Source organism: Aotus nancymaae, unplaced genomic scaffold (genome assembly GCF_030222135.1).
Source record: "Aotus nancymaae isolate 86718 unplaced genomic scaffold, 86718_ANA_hifiasm-v0.15.2.pri h1tg000003l, whole genome shotgun sequence".
NCBI classification, from domain to species: Eukaryota; Metazoa; Chordata; class Mammalia; order Primates; family Aotidae; genus Aotus; species Aotus nancymaae.
In genome coordinates, this window is record NW_026988414.1 from 24,510,571 (window position 1) to 24,530,129 (window position 19,559).

A 19,559-nucleotide genomic window follows, 5' to 3' on the forward strand; every position below is an offset into this window, starting at 1 on the left:
TAATCCCAGCACTTTGGGAGGCTGAGGTGGGCGGATCACAAGGTCAGGAGATTGAGACTATTCTGGTTAACATGGTGAAATCCTGTCTCTACTAAAAATACAAAAAATTAGCTGGGCGTGGTGGCACGTGCCTGCATTCCCAGCTACTCGGGAGGCTGAGGCAGGAGAATCTCTTGAACCCAGGAAGCGGAGGTTGCAGTGAGCTGAGATCACGCCACTGCACTCCAGCCTGGGTGACAGAGCAAGACTCTGTCTTAAAAAAAAAAAAAAAGAAAAAGTTAATTCAATCACTTTAGCCTGTGTTAGTTACATCTGTAAAACTAGCAGACTTACATCTTAATAACAAGGGTTTCAGTCAATGTCCACAATACTCTATTTCTCAAAAACTTTCATTAGTAGTAAAAAAAAAAAAAGATAACCTTATTTAAAAAGTCCCTCAACTCCTACTGACTATAAAAACAAATTCAAATGCCAATGGAACCAGGTAAGTAACATCATTCATGAAATGCATGATGTTATATTGGTAACAGAGTGAATCAGAGGATAATGAATTAGAGTCCACAATCTGAAATATTTTCCTAAATCTCTTGTAAAAATCTGAAATCAAAGTTGTCCAGATAAACCAGAAATCTGTACTTTTATGTGAAATTTCCCAGTTTTTAAAAAGTTGGCAACTTATCACAGAAATATATACAGTATGAGCAAAAGAATTTGGCCTGGGCTCTCAAGCTTGTAATTTTTGCTCTGAATAATACATGCATAGTAGTACCTAAAAAGCTACTACAATGTTGGACCACTAGATTAAAAATTTGCCCCTTACCCCCAACACATCCTTTGAGGATGACAAAATCGGGGTACAAGGTGCTACACCCCAACTGGATAGCCAGTCTTACAACTCATTTAGCCATGCTGTTTCTAACTAAAACCTAATCAGAATCTTTTAGAAAAAGTTGCATTCTATTAACACAAAATACTAACATAATAGGAAAAATAAAACTATTACGCATATCATCTATTAGTGATTGGTTAACTGGTCCTTTAAAATCTGTTTCTTTGACTTTGATCTTCAACAACTAGAATGGAGAAAAGTCAAACATGTTTCTCACCATTAAAAGATACTCCACTGCTCTGTCAGGGTTGTTGAAACTGGCTCTCAGGGCTGCAATTACTTGCTCTCGTTCATAGCCCATTGACATGATCTCAGTGACCATATTCTCATAAGACTGACCTGTCACTAAAAAGGGAGGATGAACAAGAAAGAAAAGGAACATTTAATAAATAAGCATTCTCTATACATTTCTTGATTCACGTATACAACATTTCATGCACTGCTGTGCTAGGAATACAAAGATGAATAACAGTATAAATTACAACATACATGTATTAGGTAATGGTTCCCCAAAGATATCCCTGGTTTGATCACTGGTTCCTATAAATAAGTTACATGGCAAAAGGAATTGAGGTTAGAGATAAAATTAAAGTTGCTAATCAGCTGACTTTAAGATAGAGACCTCATTCTGGATTATCCAGGTGGGTCCAACGTAATGACAAGAATCCTTAAGAGTAGTAGAAGGTGGCAGAAGAGAAGGTCAGAGAAACAGGTGTGAGGAGAAGAAGACAAAAGCAGGATGAGAGATGTTATGCTGTTGCCTTTGAAGATGAAGAAAGTGGCCACAAGCCAAGGTATGTGAACAGTCTCTAGAAGCTGGACCGGATCAGGAAAAAAAATTCCTCCCTGGAGTCTCCAGAAAGGAATGCTGACCCTGATTTTAGCACAGTGAGCCCTGTGTCAGACTTCTACAGTACTAGAAGACAGTTAATCTGTGTTGTTTCACACCACTAAGTTTGTGGTAACTTACTACAGTAGCAACAGGAAACTCATATAATATGTTTCATAGTACAATAGAAAATGAGGTACAAAGGTAAGGGAGAATTAGCAGGAGGTCAGAGAAGGCAACTGGTAAGAAGAGACACTGATTTCTGGAAACATGCTGGTGAAGGGATGGCATTTCAACAATCAACTCTGATGCAACAAGTTCAGTTTCCCTTTGACACCTTATATAACCAAAACAGTGGGGGGGAAAGAGCGGTTAAGAGCTAGAAAGTTAAAATCCTGTACACTATACAAAGCTGGCAAAATGCCCTAAATGCTACTATTCCAACAAGTCACTTCTTACAGACTCCTATCCTCTCTCCTCTCAGCACAGACAACATGCTGAATAAATGAAAGTTGTTTCTCTCATAAACTTACCTCACTTAAAACTATCCTTTTCTTCCACTTGCTTTCTAGGGACCATTACTTTTACTGTCACCTTACAAAACTGAATTTGGTTATCCTCTCTCTTCTCCACCAATACCTTTCCCCCTCTATGTGATTATCCTGGGTCAGTGGTTAACTATGTCCTATATTTCACCGTAAAACAAAAACACATCTCCCTCCTTTGACTTCATCCTAATTCCTCTTTCAGGAATCATCTGCTGTCTTCCCATCACAGCCATAGCTATGAACATGTGTCCCCTTTCTCACATTCCACTCATTCCTCATTGCAATTCCAGTTTCCCTCACAAATGTGTTCCCCCATTATCTGTCTGCTCTCTTTAAACAAAAGGCACCTCTATTCACTTAAGTGCTTGAACAGAAACCCTGGTGATTTCAGTTCTTTTCCACTTCCTTCCACACCTGACTTACCAGCACACCTGGTAGGTTCTATCTCTAAATTATACCCTAAACCCATCTCTTCATTCTCTACTGTCATCACTGAAGACAACAAGCGCACAACAGTCTCTGGATGGGATTACATCCTGTTTCCAACTCTTGCCTCGGTATCTACAATCTATTCTTCATCCAGTGCAAAAGTCAATAAAAAAAAAAAACACACACAAAAACCCCCTCTCATCTCATTTCTGGCTCCCAGCCCTCAGCAATCCTCTATCCACCATAGTCATCTTCCCAGGGTTATTTCACCAGGCCACGCCTTTTCCTGCCCCAGGGCCTTTACACAACACCGGCAGTCTGGGATGGCCAGTTCCTTCAACATGTTTCAGTTCTATATTTAAAAGGTATTGCCTAGCCATCCTGCATAGCCTTCTGTTTTTTTCTTTGGGGAAGCCCTTTATGCTTTTAATATCATTTATCTTTTTTTTTTTATGTTTTTTTCTTGCATCAACCGAATGAAGATTTGACTGTGTAGGAAACCATGTCATTTTGCATGTTTCGCTGATACACAGCTGACACACATTATCTGTTGAATATTTTTTTCTGCAGAATTTTCAGAAATAAAGGTGTTTAATACCTAAAAAACCCCCAAGTACCATGAACAGATTAAGGATTTGATATATTGCTTAAAATAACTTTCCTTTTCCCATCCCATAAAACAATAGTTTTTAATATTTTTTATTTTCATATCTGTTGATATAGTTAGAGCGCAAAGCAACTCTAGAAGCAATATACTTTCAGTAACCTAGTTTCCAGATACAGAAATCATTATCAATACAAACAAAATTAAGAGCTACAGAAAATAAGAACTGCACTATTTTGACATGATGTTTCTCATTTAGTTCTCTCTCACTACTTTATAAAAAAAGTTTAATTTCAACTCCTTTAAAATACGAGGCTGTGGCTTGGAGAGATTAATAATTTGGTAAAAGTATTAAGTCATGGTGCAGAGATACACAGACTGAGAGTCAAGAGTCTCCACACCTAATCAGTACACTATGACTCCTAAAATAATGTTTCTGAGTTAAATTATAAAATCTCAAAAATATCCGTAAGTAGTGTGGTATGTTTTAGATCTTAAAATTCTGAAGACAAATGACTGTAAAAAGAACCAGAGAGGCTGGGTACAGGGCTCGTGCCTGTAATCCGAGCACTTTGGGAGGCCAAGGCAGGCGGATCATCTAAGATCAGGAGTTCGAGGCAGCCTGACCAACATGATGAAACCTCATTTCTACTACAAATACAAAAATTAGCTGGGCGTGGTAGTGGGCACCTGTAATCCTAGTTACTCAGGAGGCTGAAGTTGCAGTGAGCCGAGATTGTACCACTGCACTCTAGCCTGGGTGACAGAGTGAGACTCCATCTCAAAACAAAAACAAAAACAAAAAACAAACAAAAAAACTAGAGAGACTGGACAAGAAACAGAGTTAATGAGGCAAAAGACGTGGCAATAAAGAACCTTATATATGTTATTCAGAATAAGCTTTGAACATATTACCTTATTCAAATTATACTACCAGGCTATTGTAACCAAAACAGCATGGTACTTCTATAAAAACAGACACATAAATCAGTGGAACAGAACAGAGAACCCAGAAATAAAGTTGCATATACCTACAACCAAACTGATCTTCAATAAAGTCAACAAAAACATATACCAGGGAAAGGACACTCTACTCAACAAATGGTGCTGGGAAACTGGATAGCCATATTTAGAAGAATGCAACTAGATCCAGACCTCTCGCCAAACACAAAAGTTAACTCAAAACAGATTAAAGCCTAAATATTAAGATCTGAAACTACAAAAAAACCTAGAAAAACTCTTCTGGACATTGGCTTAGACCATCTAACAAAGTGCTATTATCCAGAATCTAGAAGAACTTAAACACCAAGAAAAAAACAGCCCCATTAAAAAGTGGGCAAAAAACATGGACATTTTTCAAAAGAAGACATACACGTGGCCAACAAACATGAAAAAATGCTCAACATCACTAATCCTCAGAGAAATGCAAATTAAAACCACGAGATGCCCCACCTTATAACAGTAAGAATGGCCATTATTAAAAAGTCAAAAAAACAGATGTTGGCAAGGATGCAAAGAAAACAGAATGCTTATTCACTGCTGGTGGGAATGTCAATTAGTATATCCTTCAAGGAAAACAGTACGGAGATTTCTCAAACAACTTAAAAACAGAATTATAATTTAATCCAGAAATCCTACTACTATGTATATACAGTATATATACACCCAAAGGGAAATAAATTATTATATCAAAAAGATACCTGTACTTGTATGTTAATCACAGCATTATTCACAACAATAAAGATATGGACTCATCAACAGAGGATGGGATAAAATGTGGAATCTGTGTGTGTGTGTGTGTGTGTGTAATAGTACTCAGCCATAAAAAAGAAATGTCTTTTTTACAGCAACATGGAGAGAACTGTGGAGGCCACTATCCCAAATGAAGTAACTCAGAAACAGTCAAATACCACATGCCCTCACTTACAAGTGGGAGCTGAACAATAGGCACACATCATGTATAGTGGAATAAGAGACACTGGAAACTACAAAAGGTAAGTGGAGTGTGGGTTCAAAAATTACCTGTCTGATACAGTTCATTATTCAGGTGATGGCTACACCAAAAGCCCAAACTTCACCACCACATAATATATGCATGCAAGAAATCCGTACTTGTTCCCCTAAATATATATAAATTTTAAAAATTAAAAATAATAAGCTTTGGACTTATCTTCTAGGTCACGAGGAACTATTAAAGGAATTAACAAAGACCCCATTAGATTTGCCCTGTAGAAAATCCAATCTGGTAAGGAAGAGGTAGACCAAATTAATGTAAGCTTATGGAGGTGGGGAGGGGGAAGGAAAAGAAACAGATTCATCGGGCCAAAAGAGGCAGAGGTGAATAAATGAATGGTGGTGCAAGTAAGAAGGGAACAAAAGAAAAGAATCAGATGGGGAAATAAAAAATGAGTCAGTTTGGAATCTAAGGTCATGGAGTTTCTAAGTTTTCCAGTTGACAGTGTCAAGACATGAGTGTGGGAGTTCAGAGGGAGAACTGTGCTGCAGCTATAATTTGGGGAATCCATATAGTATACAGATGGTACCAGCCATTCCCACAGTTTAAACTTTGAACTATGGCCTAGAATGGAACCATATAAAACTCATACATTTAACGGTCAGGTAAAATAAAATGAATTAACCAGAAAGCCTGAGAAGGAAGAGCCTGACCTATGCATCAGGAAACGAGTGGTGTCACAGAAGCCAAAGAAGGAAAGTTTACAGAAGCAGGGTTAATTTGTGCAGCAACAAGAGAAATCAGAAAAAAATAAAATAAGCAGGGAATCAACACAGAGACTCGGGTAAATTAAAGATGAAAACGTAGAGGGATCCCAAGACCATTAAGTTGAGAATGGGAAGTAAGACATCATCACAGAGGCTTAAGTATAGCAGCAACAGCTATAGCCATGGCCTCCCAGGCTCCCACTCAGGAGCATCAATGCATTCCAGCTGCAGCAGCAGTGACCACAGCCAGAGCCTACAGCACCATCAGGGGCAAGTGCCAGCTGGCTCCAGCCCAGAGGCCACAGACAGTTTACTGATCTCTGGGTAATCCTATTCTCCAGCCTTTCCAACTCCAAACCATTTCCTAAGATTAATCCTTTCCCTGTTTGAAACAGAGTCATTTCCGTTTTCCTGGCTGGAGACTAACTCATACAGTATTTGCTGGCAGAGTAGTTCTAAGACACTGTTCCTCAAAGATGAAAATCCGGGGTTGGCACATCCAGGCGATCTTAGATTGATTAAACTAATGTTTTGCTACTACGTGTATGTACCATTTTCCACAGCAATGAGGGCATCCCAGAGTTCCAGCCCAATTAGGTCAGAGGCACTACTGCTGCTGGAACCTTGCTACTGTAGAAGCTAAGCAGGAATCCAGAAGCCTGTACTGCATTGAAGCTGCTGTTTCTACCTATTTCTCGCTTTCTCCTTCCCTGCCATTTAAGAGTACCAAAGAGTAGGAGTGGAGTTGTGAGCCAATAAACCAGGTGTTAGCAGGAACTGTATCAGAGATGCTACAACAGGAAGAAAAAAAAAGCTGCTTCATTTTAACAGATTGGGATGATGGGAGATGGAAAGGCGTTATTCAGCAGGTAAAACTAAAAGTTGGCTTGCAACTTCTGCTGCAAGCCGATGCAAGCAACAAGATGTAGATGGGAATGTATAGTGTCATTAAGTTGGAATTAAGTCTGAAAGTGAATACACATGAAGTGTGAGGCAGAAAAATTTCATACCCATTTCAAAGACCCTTTGTAATAAACTCATACACAGAAACTATGTTAGGATCACATTTAAAATTTGCATCTGAAAAATAGAAATTTATTTGCTTTAACGAAGTATGCTCAACTCAGAACAAGTTTTAAAGAACTCAATACATAAATATTAATTTAAAAGTCTTTAGTAACATTATTAATTACCTAAATCAATCATTTTATAGCTTGATACAAATAACCACGCAAATTATTAACACTTACTTTATCATGCTCTAGAAAAGTGAAACCTCTGATCTCTTTATAGGTTTATAAGGAAAAGTAGATAGTTACCAAGTGCACTTGTTGCGTCTTCAAAAAGGTTTGACCGAGAAGAATCTCCTGATGTACTATAAAAGGATTTTAGAAAAATCACATTTTAAAAAGTATATAAAATTTAATTTACATGAGTTTAGTAACTATCCAATTTTTAAAAAGATTCTTTAACTAAATATAAAAGTCTGACTACAGTATTTAAATTGTCCCTTCTAGATTAAATCCAAAAGCTTTATCAACAACATTTGTGGTTTGGGAAAAATTTTCAATCTTGGTACTCTTTCTATTCTGAGAATCCATCATTTAAAATGTCCAAAGATGTAAAATAATATCCTAACAGATAGCTATCTATGTATTGAATACAAAAAAGATAATGCACAATTATTTACATGAAAGAATTTACATAAGAAGTTAAATAATTTATAAATCAAGCCACGCCAGAAGAAATATCAAAAGAAGTATATAATAAAATAGCACATGGAGAAAACAAATTAGACTAGAAAGTTTTCAAATATGGGCTAAATCCAAGTTTAAATGTAATGGAAACCAGTTCAAAAAGATTAAGTTTCTATTGGGGAACTACAGAGAAGTATGCAATAGAAGACAGAAATTATGAAAGACCATGAAAAACAGGCCAAAGAAAAATAAACTGAAGTTTACAACAGTGGTAAACGTAGTAGTTAGAAGTTTAAATTAAAATACACACTTAGACCTGTGTCTCAAGTAAAAAGAACACACACATTATATTTCAATTCTGAGAAAGCCCTTGGTAGTATAGTAAGAGTAGAAAACCCAATTTGGATTCATAAATTACTTAACCTTTCTAAGCCTCAGTTTCTTCATCAGTACAGTGTCAACAATAGCATCACATACTCCAAAGTGTTGTGGGTAGGGCTATGCTAGTACGGTGCTTAGCAAGGTGCTTGGCATCGTAACACCCAATAGGAATATTATGATCAATACTTTGGTATAATTTTTAAGTTCTTCATTAAATATACAGTAAAACTAATATGGATAAAATAAAATTTCAAAAAGCACACTAGGCCGGGCGCGGTGGCTCACGCCTGTAATCCTAGCACTTTGGGAGGCCGAGGTGGGTGGATCATCTGAGGTCAGGAGTTCAAAACCAGCCTGGCCATCACGGTGAAACCCCATCTTTATAAAAAAATAAAAAATAAATAAAGAAATAAATAAAAAAGCACACTATATAAAAACTAAATTTTTCTAACCCTAACCCAGAGACAACCACTATGACACCAGTTTCTAAAAATTGGTGTCGTTGTTAAAAGAATAAGTTGTTAAAAGAATAACAACTTGTGTCTTGCTTTGGGTTTTTTTTTTAGCTCTTTTTTTTTTAACTTGACAATTATTCATGTCCGCACAATCAAATCTACTTCAATTTCTTCCCATAGATGCACAGTATTTCATTTAAAAAACCAAATCAAGCTCTTATTAAGGCATGTGTAGTCTGGTTTCCCGCACTGAAATTCTTTCCATCGTCAAATTTATCAAACTTTCCTGTTACAATTTTTTTGGTTGTCTTGCTTAGGAATAACTTCTCAAAGTGAAGATTATTCTTTTTTTCCCTTGTGCTCCATTAAGTTTAAAGCTTTGCTTTTACATTAAATCTATATCCATCTATAATTTATTTTTGCAAGTGTATAGTACGAGGAGTCATTCTTTTTTCATTCCAGATGGTGAGATCTCAGCATTTTCCCAACATTGTTCTGAAATTGTATCTTTATTTTATATTAAGTTCCTGTATCTATTTGGGTCTATTTCCAAGCTACTGTTGATTTTCCTGAACAATCTTTCTAATATGAGCCATTCTAAACTGTTTTAATCATTACTGTGTAATACATTTTAAAATCCATTAAGACTCGTCTCGCTCAGAATAATTTACACTATTATCACACATTGTTTTTAAAAAGTTCTCTTTAAACACCACAGGTAAGACTGTGTGTACCTATACTTTAACCACTATTCTTTAATCTTGATTCTGTCTCACTGCTTCTCCCCTCTCCAGACACAAAGGAAACCACTCATCAGTTATGTATCAACCCCTGCCTATTTTTTTCCTACACATTAACATGTATACCCACAGAAAATGTACAGTATTATTTATGGGTTTTGTCTGGTTTATGGTTATTGCCTATACTCCTTTGCAACCTGCTTTTTTTTTTTTTTCACTCAAGAACAAAGCCTCAAAACCACACTCATTTATACAGTACATATTTTAACTACCTTGCAGTATCAGGTAGTAAGGCTTCTCAAGTTTTACAAAGTCCAAGAATCCCAAAAATTCACCAGGAGGATTTGTTGATTTCTGGGATCCACTCCTAGATAATCCTGATTTAAAGGTCCAGAGTGGCCCAAGAATTCATGTCAAACACACTTTCAGTGATGCTGCTGTGGCCTATTGACTTCTACACTTTGAGATTCCTGTTCTCCACTATGAATAAACAACACGTCAATTTAGGATTCCATTGGTCCTTTACTACCAACAATACAGTCATGTGCACAAGTGTACTTTCTCTCAGGTAGATATCAAGTGGAATTTGAACTGTAATAGACAGTTTTTAAAAGAACAAAATTAACCTAAAGAAACAAATCCCTAATAACAAAATGTCAGGTCAAGGGGCATGAACAGACTTCCTGATATTCCACAAACTCCTATCAGCTTATCTCCTGATTAATTATTCACTAGGTTTTGTGCTTCACAGGATACCAGATATTTTCCAGCAAAGATAAAGGAACATTTAAACAGCTTGTTTTGAGTTTCTCTCATTTCTCTCTTCCTGTGTTATCTTTCTCTGAAGAAAAATTTTGAGAAATAAGAATAAGCACTTGGTGTAAAGTCCAACTAAGTAAGAAACTGTAGTGTCTGCTTTCCTGGATCGCTGACCATCAACTTACTCATGCAACTTCTGTAGGTCTGAAAAGACAATCCTGAGTCTTTTTAGAACAGGTAAGTAAAACTGCAACTCCAGGAAGAAAATAAAAGCAGAGATAACGAACAAACAAATTTAAATTGATGGCATTAACGCATTAAAATGTATTGATCAACTTTAAGATTCTCACACTGCAAGCTTTTTTTAAAAGGAACTTAAAGCAATTAAGAGAATAAGATGCAATAAAATATATATATATATATATATATATATAAAAAAAGAATAAGATGTACTACGCTGATGTATTAAGTTCACAATATTTATGTGCTTTGGTGAACCAAATATTGCTAGTAGCCACTGGGCTAGTAGCCATTGGTGAACCAATTGGTTAAATTTGTAAGTTCCCTCTCATACACAGACCTGATCAACCAAACTTTGATATAGCAGCTTAACCTGACTCTAGGTATCCACTAGGACAAGATGGTTGAACGCATTTCTAGCTGTACACGGGAAAGATGAATCAAGTTAGGCAATGGTGTCATAGAATGCTTAAAGCAGTGTTCTAGGCAAGTAACAGGGCAAATATTTAATTGCCTAAACCCATGATTTTTCTCAGGAAATCAATTACTTAGAGACCACTGGATGAACAATGAACCAGGTGGCTCGGACTCCTCCAAACATGGTTGAATAAGTCAGAAACAGAAACCCCACTCAAAGGCAGAACACTAAAATGAATGATCACAACTTATCTTTCTAATCACTGTCATATATATCATAACCCCTTTCCATGTCTGTAAATCCTTCCAGTCATTGCATAGTTTTCCATCGTGTCTGATTCTGACTCCAAAGATCGTACTGCCTCTGAGGTCCTGAGTTGCACTAAGTCACAAAACGCAAACAGATGCAGAGCCAGTGAAGGCTGGCCATAAAATAACTCACGCTCTTAGGTCAAGGAATTGTGCTGTATGATTTCCAACCAACAGAACTCTGACTTAAGCATCTGCTTTGGTCATTTTACCTGATCATCTGGGGGCCAGTGGGGGTCGGGGGGGTGTTGGGGGGGGTGGGAAATCTTGTCTTAAACTGCTCAATAATCCTAACTGTCTAAGTAGTAACTTAGTTGAGGTGTTTTTGCTGTCAACTTCTCACAAGAAATTACTTCTTGCTCCTCAAATATCCCAACACTCTCTTCCTTTTTTTTTTCCCTAAAGAGCTACACAGGCAGAAGCTTGCTTGAATTTCTACTCAAGTTCACAATGATATAGATACAACAGTGAAAAACTGAAACAATCCACAGGTTCAGATTACAAGAGCTAACAAATGTCAAAACCAAACACAATGCTATTTAACAACTGAAAAGATTTACTGACATGGAAGGATGCTTATTACATATATGACAATGACCATAATACAGATCAGGTACAAACGATAATCAGGGTGGCAATGTCATGTTATATCCTTATTCTTGTTGGTTATTTGTATTTCCTAACATTTCTACTCGAAACAAATGACTCTCCCCTGCTTTCTCCTTCCCACTGTCTCCCACCCTGCCCAAATCAACACAGAGTACAGAAATCTGGATTATGAAAATCTGTACTTATTTTCTCCTTAGTAAACAATCAAAGCAGACACAGCATAGGTTTTAGTTAAATGTTCAAAAAAAGTTTAACATAGTATAGGCAGTTTTAGCAAAACAATAATCAAAATAAATGCATGAAGTTCCTGTAAACACAGATTCTGAGACAGAATTTCCTAGAATCCAGTTCCTACCTGTCAGTTGATGTTGGGCTAGTAGCCACTGGTGTCTCTGCTGGCTTTTCTGCAGGTTTCTCTTGTTTAGTTGCACTAGCAGGTGCAGGTTCAGGAGATGTTGTCGCTGATGCTGGAGTGACGGATGTTGGTGTGGAAGTGGGCGCCAAAGCAGGGGCAGGGGTTGGAGCCTGAGCCACAGTTGTTACTGTGGAGGAAGTAACTGCTGTAGTGCTGGCAGGAGCTGACTGCTGAGTTGTAGCTGGTGCTGGTGTTGACACTGCTTTGGGCTAAACACATTAAAAAGCGAAATAATTATGATAGCCTGTACCTTTATAGGATGCCACAAAAATGGCACTAATAACAACTAGTAACTTAAAAATAATTTTGTAAAATGACACAATAAATGATCAATATGAGCAATTCGACTCATGGTTACTTTCAAAGGTCATGAGAGCAGATGTTATTTTAACTATCAATCACAATTAATTTTATCCAACAATTTGTCTTCATATCAATATAAAACAAAAAGTCAAAAATTTGAAATATATATAGTATGTATCAAAAAAAAAGAAAGAAACCATATCAATTTCCAAAAAAACTTCATGTACCTGGGTTTTAACTTTAAAGTATCTAACACCACTTAAAAGCATTACCAAAATAATTTTCTTTTTTAATTTTAAAGACAGGGTCTTGCTACATTGCCCCGGCTGGTCTTGAATTCCTGGCCTCAAGCAACCCTCCCTCTACCACCTCCCAAAGTGCTAGGATTACAGGAATAAACTACTACACCCAGCCCAAAATAATGTTCTTGAAATGGCAGTATAAATGTTTATTTATGAACATGTCAAATATTCTGCTGTACTGTATTTTAGAAGAGGGATGAAAATCCCAAAACTGACTACAAACCAACAGGTCCAAGTACAAAAAGGTTCACAATATTTTGAGATGTATAGTCAAGCAGAAAAATAAAGGCCAAATTAAGTTACCTCTATGTGCTCAGCACTTTCTGAGCTGGAATTAGATCCATAAAGCTTCCCACAGAGTAAAAAACAATTAGCTGACCACTGAACAAGGCTTTGAACTACAGTGGGTCCACTTATATAATAATTATCTTCAATATAAGTTACACTGAGTGTGTTTGCCTCGCCTTCTACCTCCTCCATCTCTGCCACCTTGAGACAACAAGACCAACCCTTCCTCTTTCTCAGCCTACTCAATGTGAAGACAAAGATGAAGACCTTCACGATGATACACTTATACTTAGTGAACACTAAAAATATTTTCTCTTGTGATTTTCTTTACTTTTTTATTTTTTGTTTTGAGAGAGGGTCTCACTCTATCACCCAGGCTGGAGAGCAGTGGTGTGATCACAGCTTAATGCAGCCTTGACCTCCTAATGCTTCTGCCTCAGCTACTGCCCCCACCCCCGCCACCAGGTAGCTGGGACTCTGGGCTCACACTATCTATCACTCCCCACTAATTTTTTTTATTTTTTGGTAGACAGAGTTTCACCCTCTTACCCAGGTCTCCCTCCAACTCCTAAGCTCAAGTGATCCGCCTACCTCATCCTCCCAAATTGCAGAGATTACAGGCGTCAGCCACCATACCAGGCCATCATTTTCTTAAGTTTCTCTAGCTTACTTTAATATAGTATATCATACATGTAACATACAAAACATGTATTAATTCAATGTTTATGTTATCAGTAAGGCTTCCGGTTAAGAGTAGGCTACCACTAGGTAAGTTCTGGGCAAATCAAAAGTTACGTGTAGATTTCTGTCTGTAGGGGAGAGGCTGGCACTCCTAACCCTCAGTGGTGTTCAAGGGTCAACTGTAAATTTGTAAAAATTATACTACACAAGTTTTAATCTCCTAAGGCCTACCAAAGCTCACTACCTGTTTAGTTCATAACTTTCCCAAGGACAAAAGGTAACTGTTTTGGTGGAAGACAGAGCTTAAATTCAACATAATTTGCCACAAGGATAAATAAACTCTAAAACCAATGAGCTGCCTTGTGTCTTTTTGATTTGAGCTAATAAAGAAGACACTAGGGGAAAAAAAAAGACTAGTGAAAGACAGGTCTTAAAAAAATGCTAGTAGCATTACTCCCTTCTTTTCCTATGTAGCTTAACTTTCTTAACAGCCAATATAATATTCTGCAGATTATTAATGTTCTAAAACTTCAATGAGCTAAAATCCTCAAGTCATTCTGGATCCTCAGTTATTCTGGATAAACTGGAGCTTCATAAAGGTGAAAATTCAGAGTTCAGAGTTTTAAGCACCAAAACTTTATAATAACCAATCTAGATAAAGATGTATTTTAAAACATGGTATACTCATTTAATATTTTCCTCATTTGTTATCAAAATGATATTGCAATATAACTTGCCTTCAAGATTCCTACTGCCAAGGACATACTTTATTCTAAAAAGTACCAAGCCCCTCTCTGCATTTTGGTTTTTATTCTTGCTTTTGATCTTAGTAGCTTGTTCTTTCCCTTTTTTGTATTAATAAGGTCATTTCTCAGTGCTTCCATAATGCCTTACTATAGCAGCCTTCTGTCCCTTCCTATAGCTGTCCTCTACTATTAACTTCATAATAAAATAATCATAAATATCATTAGAATCCTATGTAATATTAGGAACGAAAGACTTTAAGGAAAAACTCAGGAATTGTATGTAATATAACAATAGGCTTCAAGTATCTATTCCTCAAATACATGTATCTAATGACAGTTTTTCTGCTTAATTATTAGTGGTGTTCTAAATAGTCATGATTACTGTAATATTAAAAGAAATAAGACCAGCGACAAAACACGTTCAAATGTGTGGCTATCACATTTCCTATTAGGTACTAGGTATGCTAAAACTAGATATAATAGCATTCAGTCTTAAAAGGGAAGCAAATTCTGGCACATGCCATAACATAGATGAACCTTGATAACATTAAGCTACGTGAAATAAGCCAGTCACAAAAAGGCAAATACCACAGAATTCCACTTATATGATGGCTACTGTTGCAAAACAATGTAACTATGTAATTGAACTGTACACTTAAAATAATTAAATTGGAAATTCGTTATGTATATTTTACCACAGACCTAGATGATACAAGGTTTCCTCACGATTCTGCTTCTGTATTTAAAGCTTAACATATAATTAAGTTCCTCAGTACAGCAAAATCAATATTCTTAATGGATTAAAAAACGTTCAGGTTCAACACATGTAAACTATTTAGCTGCTTTTTGTTTCCCAGTACAAAAGTATGTGATAATTAAAATTTATTCAATTCTATTTTCTACTACTAATTATTTTGTGACTTTGAGAACCCACATTTATTCCACTTTTGGCCTCTGAGGAACTGGTTTCAATTACTGATTTAAACTCATTTTCAGTGCTACAAGGAACCCTGTTCTTTCTCAGATTATGTCAATACAATCCTAAAAATGAATGTCATCAGTACCACTTCTCCATTTGTCTCTTAATTCTATACTGCATGATTATAACTTAAATTAACTATATACATAAAGTAGTCTCTTCTTCCTTACAAAAATCATTCCATCGTTTCTTTAGTTATCTTTTCCTAAGTTTCTAAAAGCATATTCTTTCACTAAGAAATAGCATTGTAATAATTAGCTTACATGCTTTTTTGCCTTGAGGAATTTGTTAGGACTAGTAACAATAATTTAGCAAGTCTATTTAAGGCAAGCTTATAAAAACTACAGAATAAACATTTATTCAATTTCTAAGCACATTTTAAAAGAATTACATAAGTGATTTCAAAACTCTAGCAATAATTTTAACATGACATTTTATATTTCAGTTGTTTTGATTTAAATAAAATTATATTAAAACTATATTATACTTAATGTATAATTAATGTAAAACATTAATAACTTTATGATTGACTAAAGGTAAATTTTCAGAACCTTTCATAGTAGTTAAGTGCACACCACTATGGATGTGTATATACTGTGTCCATTGTGTGGACTTGGGATCATCATTTTAAAAAAGACTTACATGCATAAAGATATAGAGAATGAGGTTGAAACTTACTTTGGTCACCATAACCACCACAAAGTTTTTCTCATCAATTTTATATTCTTTGAGAGCAGTATCATCATTGAGGATTTTGCCTAATATATTAAGAGAAAAAATATCATTTAAGGCACAGTAATCTTTCTCTTATACATAAAACAACTTTCTATTTGAAATATGAATTTCAGAAATATTAAAATATGAATCACCAACATAAATTCTATCAGTACTTTTCCCCCCAAAACACCAATCAATCAAGATAAAAATAAAACAACTCATAAGTGGCAGGGCATGGTGGCTCACGGTTAGAATCCCAACACTCTGGGAGGCTGAAGAGGGAATATAGCTTGAGGCCAGGAGTTTGAGACCTGCCTGGGCAACATAGCAAAACCCTGTTTACACACACACGCACAAAAATTCAAAGTTAGCCAGGCATTGTGGCACATACCTATGCTCCTAGCTACTTGGGAGGCTGAGGGAGGAGGATGACTTGAGCCCAGGAGTTCAAGGACACAGCGAGCTATAATCGCACCACTGCACTCTAGCCTGGGTGACAGAGCCAGACCCTCTCTCCAAATAAATAAAACTGAAAGGCATATAAACATTTGGCTAAAAGATGTCAAAGTTACCCTCTCTCCAAATAAATAAAACTGAAAGGCACAAACATCTGACTAAAAGATGTCAAACTTAAATACTGTATATAAAATTAACAATCAGTTTTTTACAAATGTATTACTTAATTATATGAAAGACTTACTGGGCAAGGAAACATGAAAGAGGCCATGAAAAGGAGATCATGAAGATAAAGAAAATTCAATACTTTGATTGCACAGGGGTCCTCTGGAAAATAACCTACATTCTTTTCTGATATGAAGAAGGGGAGAGGAATAAATTTCCTGCTCCCCAAAATACTGATACCTGATAAATCAGAAATGTTCTAACACTATCAAAGCAAGATACTTAAAAGTATTTCAGAAAATGACATGATATCTCAGAAAGTGCAAGATGCTACAGAACTCAAAATACACAAAGAAGTATACAAGACTGTGGTCATGTTGAAGGTAGGTAGGTAGGTAGGTAGGTAGGATTCCCTGATGTTTCCTGTTTCGTGAATTTAGTCTTCCATCTTTAAAAAGCTATTGAATCAAAAGCTACTAACATTAAGACAGAAAGGAATATAGTCAGGAATGAGAAAACAGGTCAAAGCTAGAAATTAGAAATTTAAATTTTATGTATGCTTCTTTAGGTTCTGAATTCTGACCTATAAAAATAATGGGATTGAATCACCACATTAGCATTTCCTCCAGGCTGTTTCAGTTTAGGAAACACTATTCAGAAAAAGAGAAGAATCCATGGGCGGTCAAACACCCACCTTTTACCAACATCTACAGCGAAAGTATTTTCTTTACTAAATTTGGATATCGAGTGTATTTTTAATATATATTTTCCTGTTTACTAGTGAGGCTAAATTTATCATTCCTTTTTATTCTTATCCTTTTTTGCTTTATTGGTCATCTTTCCCTTACTAATTTCTAAGATTCTTTAAATAATCTGAATATTATTATTTTTCTTCTTGTGTCTTTCTGTGCAATGTGTTTTTCTGTATTCTTCAGTTTTTGTTAAAATTTAATTTCACAGGAATGATTCTAAGCACACTAATAATAAATAACACAATCAGTATGAATGGTTTCAATTCAATTTTTTTAAAAAAGCTCAGTTTGATTAAAAACACAAAAGCCAGTTACATGATGCTTACAAAAGATAAAACTAAACAAAACAAACACCATTTGATGGAAAAATACACGGGGCAAATATGAATAAAGAGAAGATTGAATATTAATATATTTAAATAACTGCTCTTTCACTGCTTTTATTTGTACAATCATTTTTCTGACAATCAATTTGAATATACTATAATTTGTAAGATAACATTTCTAAAAGATTATCACTATAAGCAAGACATGGCATGTTAATTTTAATATTTAATTCATACCTGCATAAATTAATTTTTGACCTGCTACCGGAAAGGCATCTTTCCCCTTTTCAGATTCAATCTTCTCTTTCAGTGCTTTCACCTATAGGAAAAATAAAGATTTTTTTTTTTTGGAGAAAGTCTAAACCAAAAATGACAATCCAGAATCTGAATAATGGAAGACAAAAAATTATATACATAATTATTAATCCTTCCAAAACCTCAAAGATTATGTTTCTCCAATTTATATCAAAAAAGATTCAACATTAACTCACATTATTAGAGTATGATAGGCATAAACTTTAAAACCATCTAATACACATAGGTTCTTTAAAATTTACTAGCTGATTTCATTAATTTAAAACAAAGTTTCCAATATCAAAGTTTTGATTTACATAGTGTTTATGGGTTTATTTCCCATGGAGCAAGAAAATAAAGCTTGATCACCTAAAATGTCTAAGGAATAAAACAGTCTCATCAATAAGAATACTTCAACGTTAAAGGTTAAATTGTGAATGTTAAAAGGCAAATGATTCATTTTAAGAGTCTTATATTGCATTATAATCACCAAGGAAGGACTTTACAAAGACCAATTAAAACATAATCTCTGAGAGTGAGACCTTGACATCAGTATTTTTAAAAAGCTTTACAGGTGGTTCCAAAGTTCAGCCCAGGCTGAGAATCACCAGACGACTTCACTGCTCTTAAACAAGTAGCTTAGCTTCTCTCAGCATCAGTTTCATCTATAAGAGGAGCTGGAATCCATGACCTTTATAGTCTCTTCAATTCCTAAAATTGTGTGACAATAGGCTCATTATAAAGTATTTGGGAAAACAAGTCTAATGAACTTCTTAACCTGTTAAGTAGGGATGCATAGGAGTAAAAAAGGGCAGAGATGACTTTCCCATGTGCCTTAATGTAACTATTTTCATTACTTTAAAGGCACAAGAACCAAGGAGAAAAATTCAAATTCCTTCAATTTCCCAGGATACTTCTTGAAAATTATCTAAGTTGACAGTTCTCTGAGTTTATCTGAAAAACTAACAAAGGGATACAAACATAGGTTTCTTTTGTACAATTAAAAACTGATGGTGTGTACTTCAAAGATAAAAGTTTATTTAGCTTCAATATGTTAACATACAATTTCACATAATCCCCAAAACTCTAGGACCAAAGGAACTGTTACCCATTCAATTTTATAGATGAGGAAACTGAAATAAAGAGGTTACCATCTCTTATGACTCCAAGCAAGCAGGGTATTTTGCAAATACCATATAAACCATCCTTGCTACACTGATATTCCTGAAATGGGTTAGTAGCATCACTGCTATTCTGACGTTTCCCGAAGTAGAAATCCATCTCAAAAATCTCAATCTACTATTTTCCACTGTTCCCCATTTCAAAGGTAAAACTAACACAAGTAAAATCTTTTTAAAGCCAAACATGAGACTTGCAAAGGAAAGTAAAACAGTGTCAGCCTTCTCAGTGGTTTGTTGTTGTTACTGTTATTTTGGCACATATTTTTGCAAAAAACATTAATACCTATTATAAATTTATTACATTTAAATGAACATTAATGAAGTTTG

The 19,559-nt window shown here is 35.6% G+C and overlaps 1 protein-coding gene across 1 annotated transcript in view; it reads right to left on the reverse strand.

The window, feature by feature from the left end:
- Positions 1 to 19,559, reverse strand: part of RAD23B (RAD23 homolog B, nucleotide excision repair protein) — a 45,679-nt gene that overhangs the window by 10,735 nt on the left and 15,385 nt on the right. The window contains exons 2-6 of the mRNA XM_012439109.3: positions 17,995 to 18,076; positions 16,020 to 16,099; positions 11,983 to 12,251; positions 7,340 to 7,395; positions 1,107 to 1,234 (exon numbers count right to left, since the gene is read on the reverse strand). Of these exons, the coding sequence (XP_012294532.2) occupies positions 1,107 to 1,234; positions 7,340 to 7,395; positions 11,983 to 12,251; positions 16,020 to 16,099; positions 17,995 to 18,076 (615 nt within the window). The remainder of the gene's footprint in view (positions 1 to 1,106; positions 1,235 to 7,339; positions 7,396 to 11,982; positions 12,252 to 16,019; positions 16,100 to 17,994; positions 18,077 to 19,559) is intronic.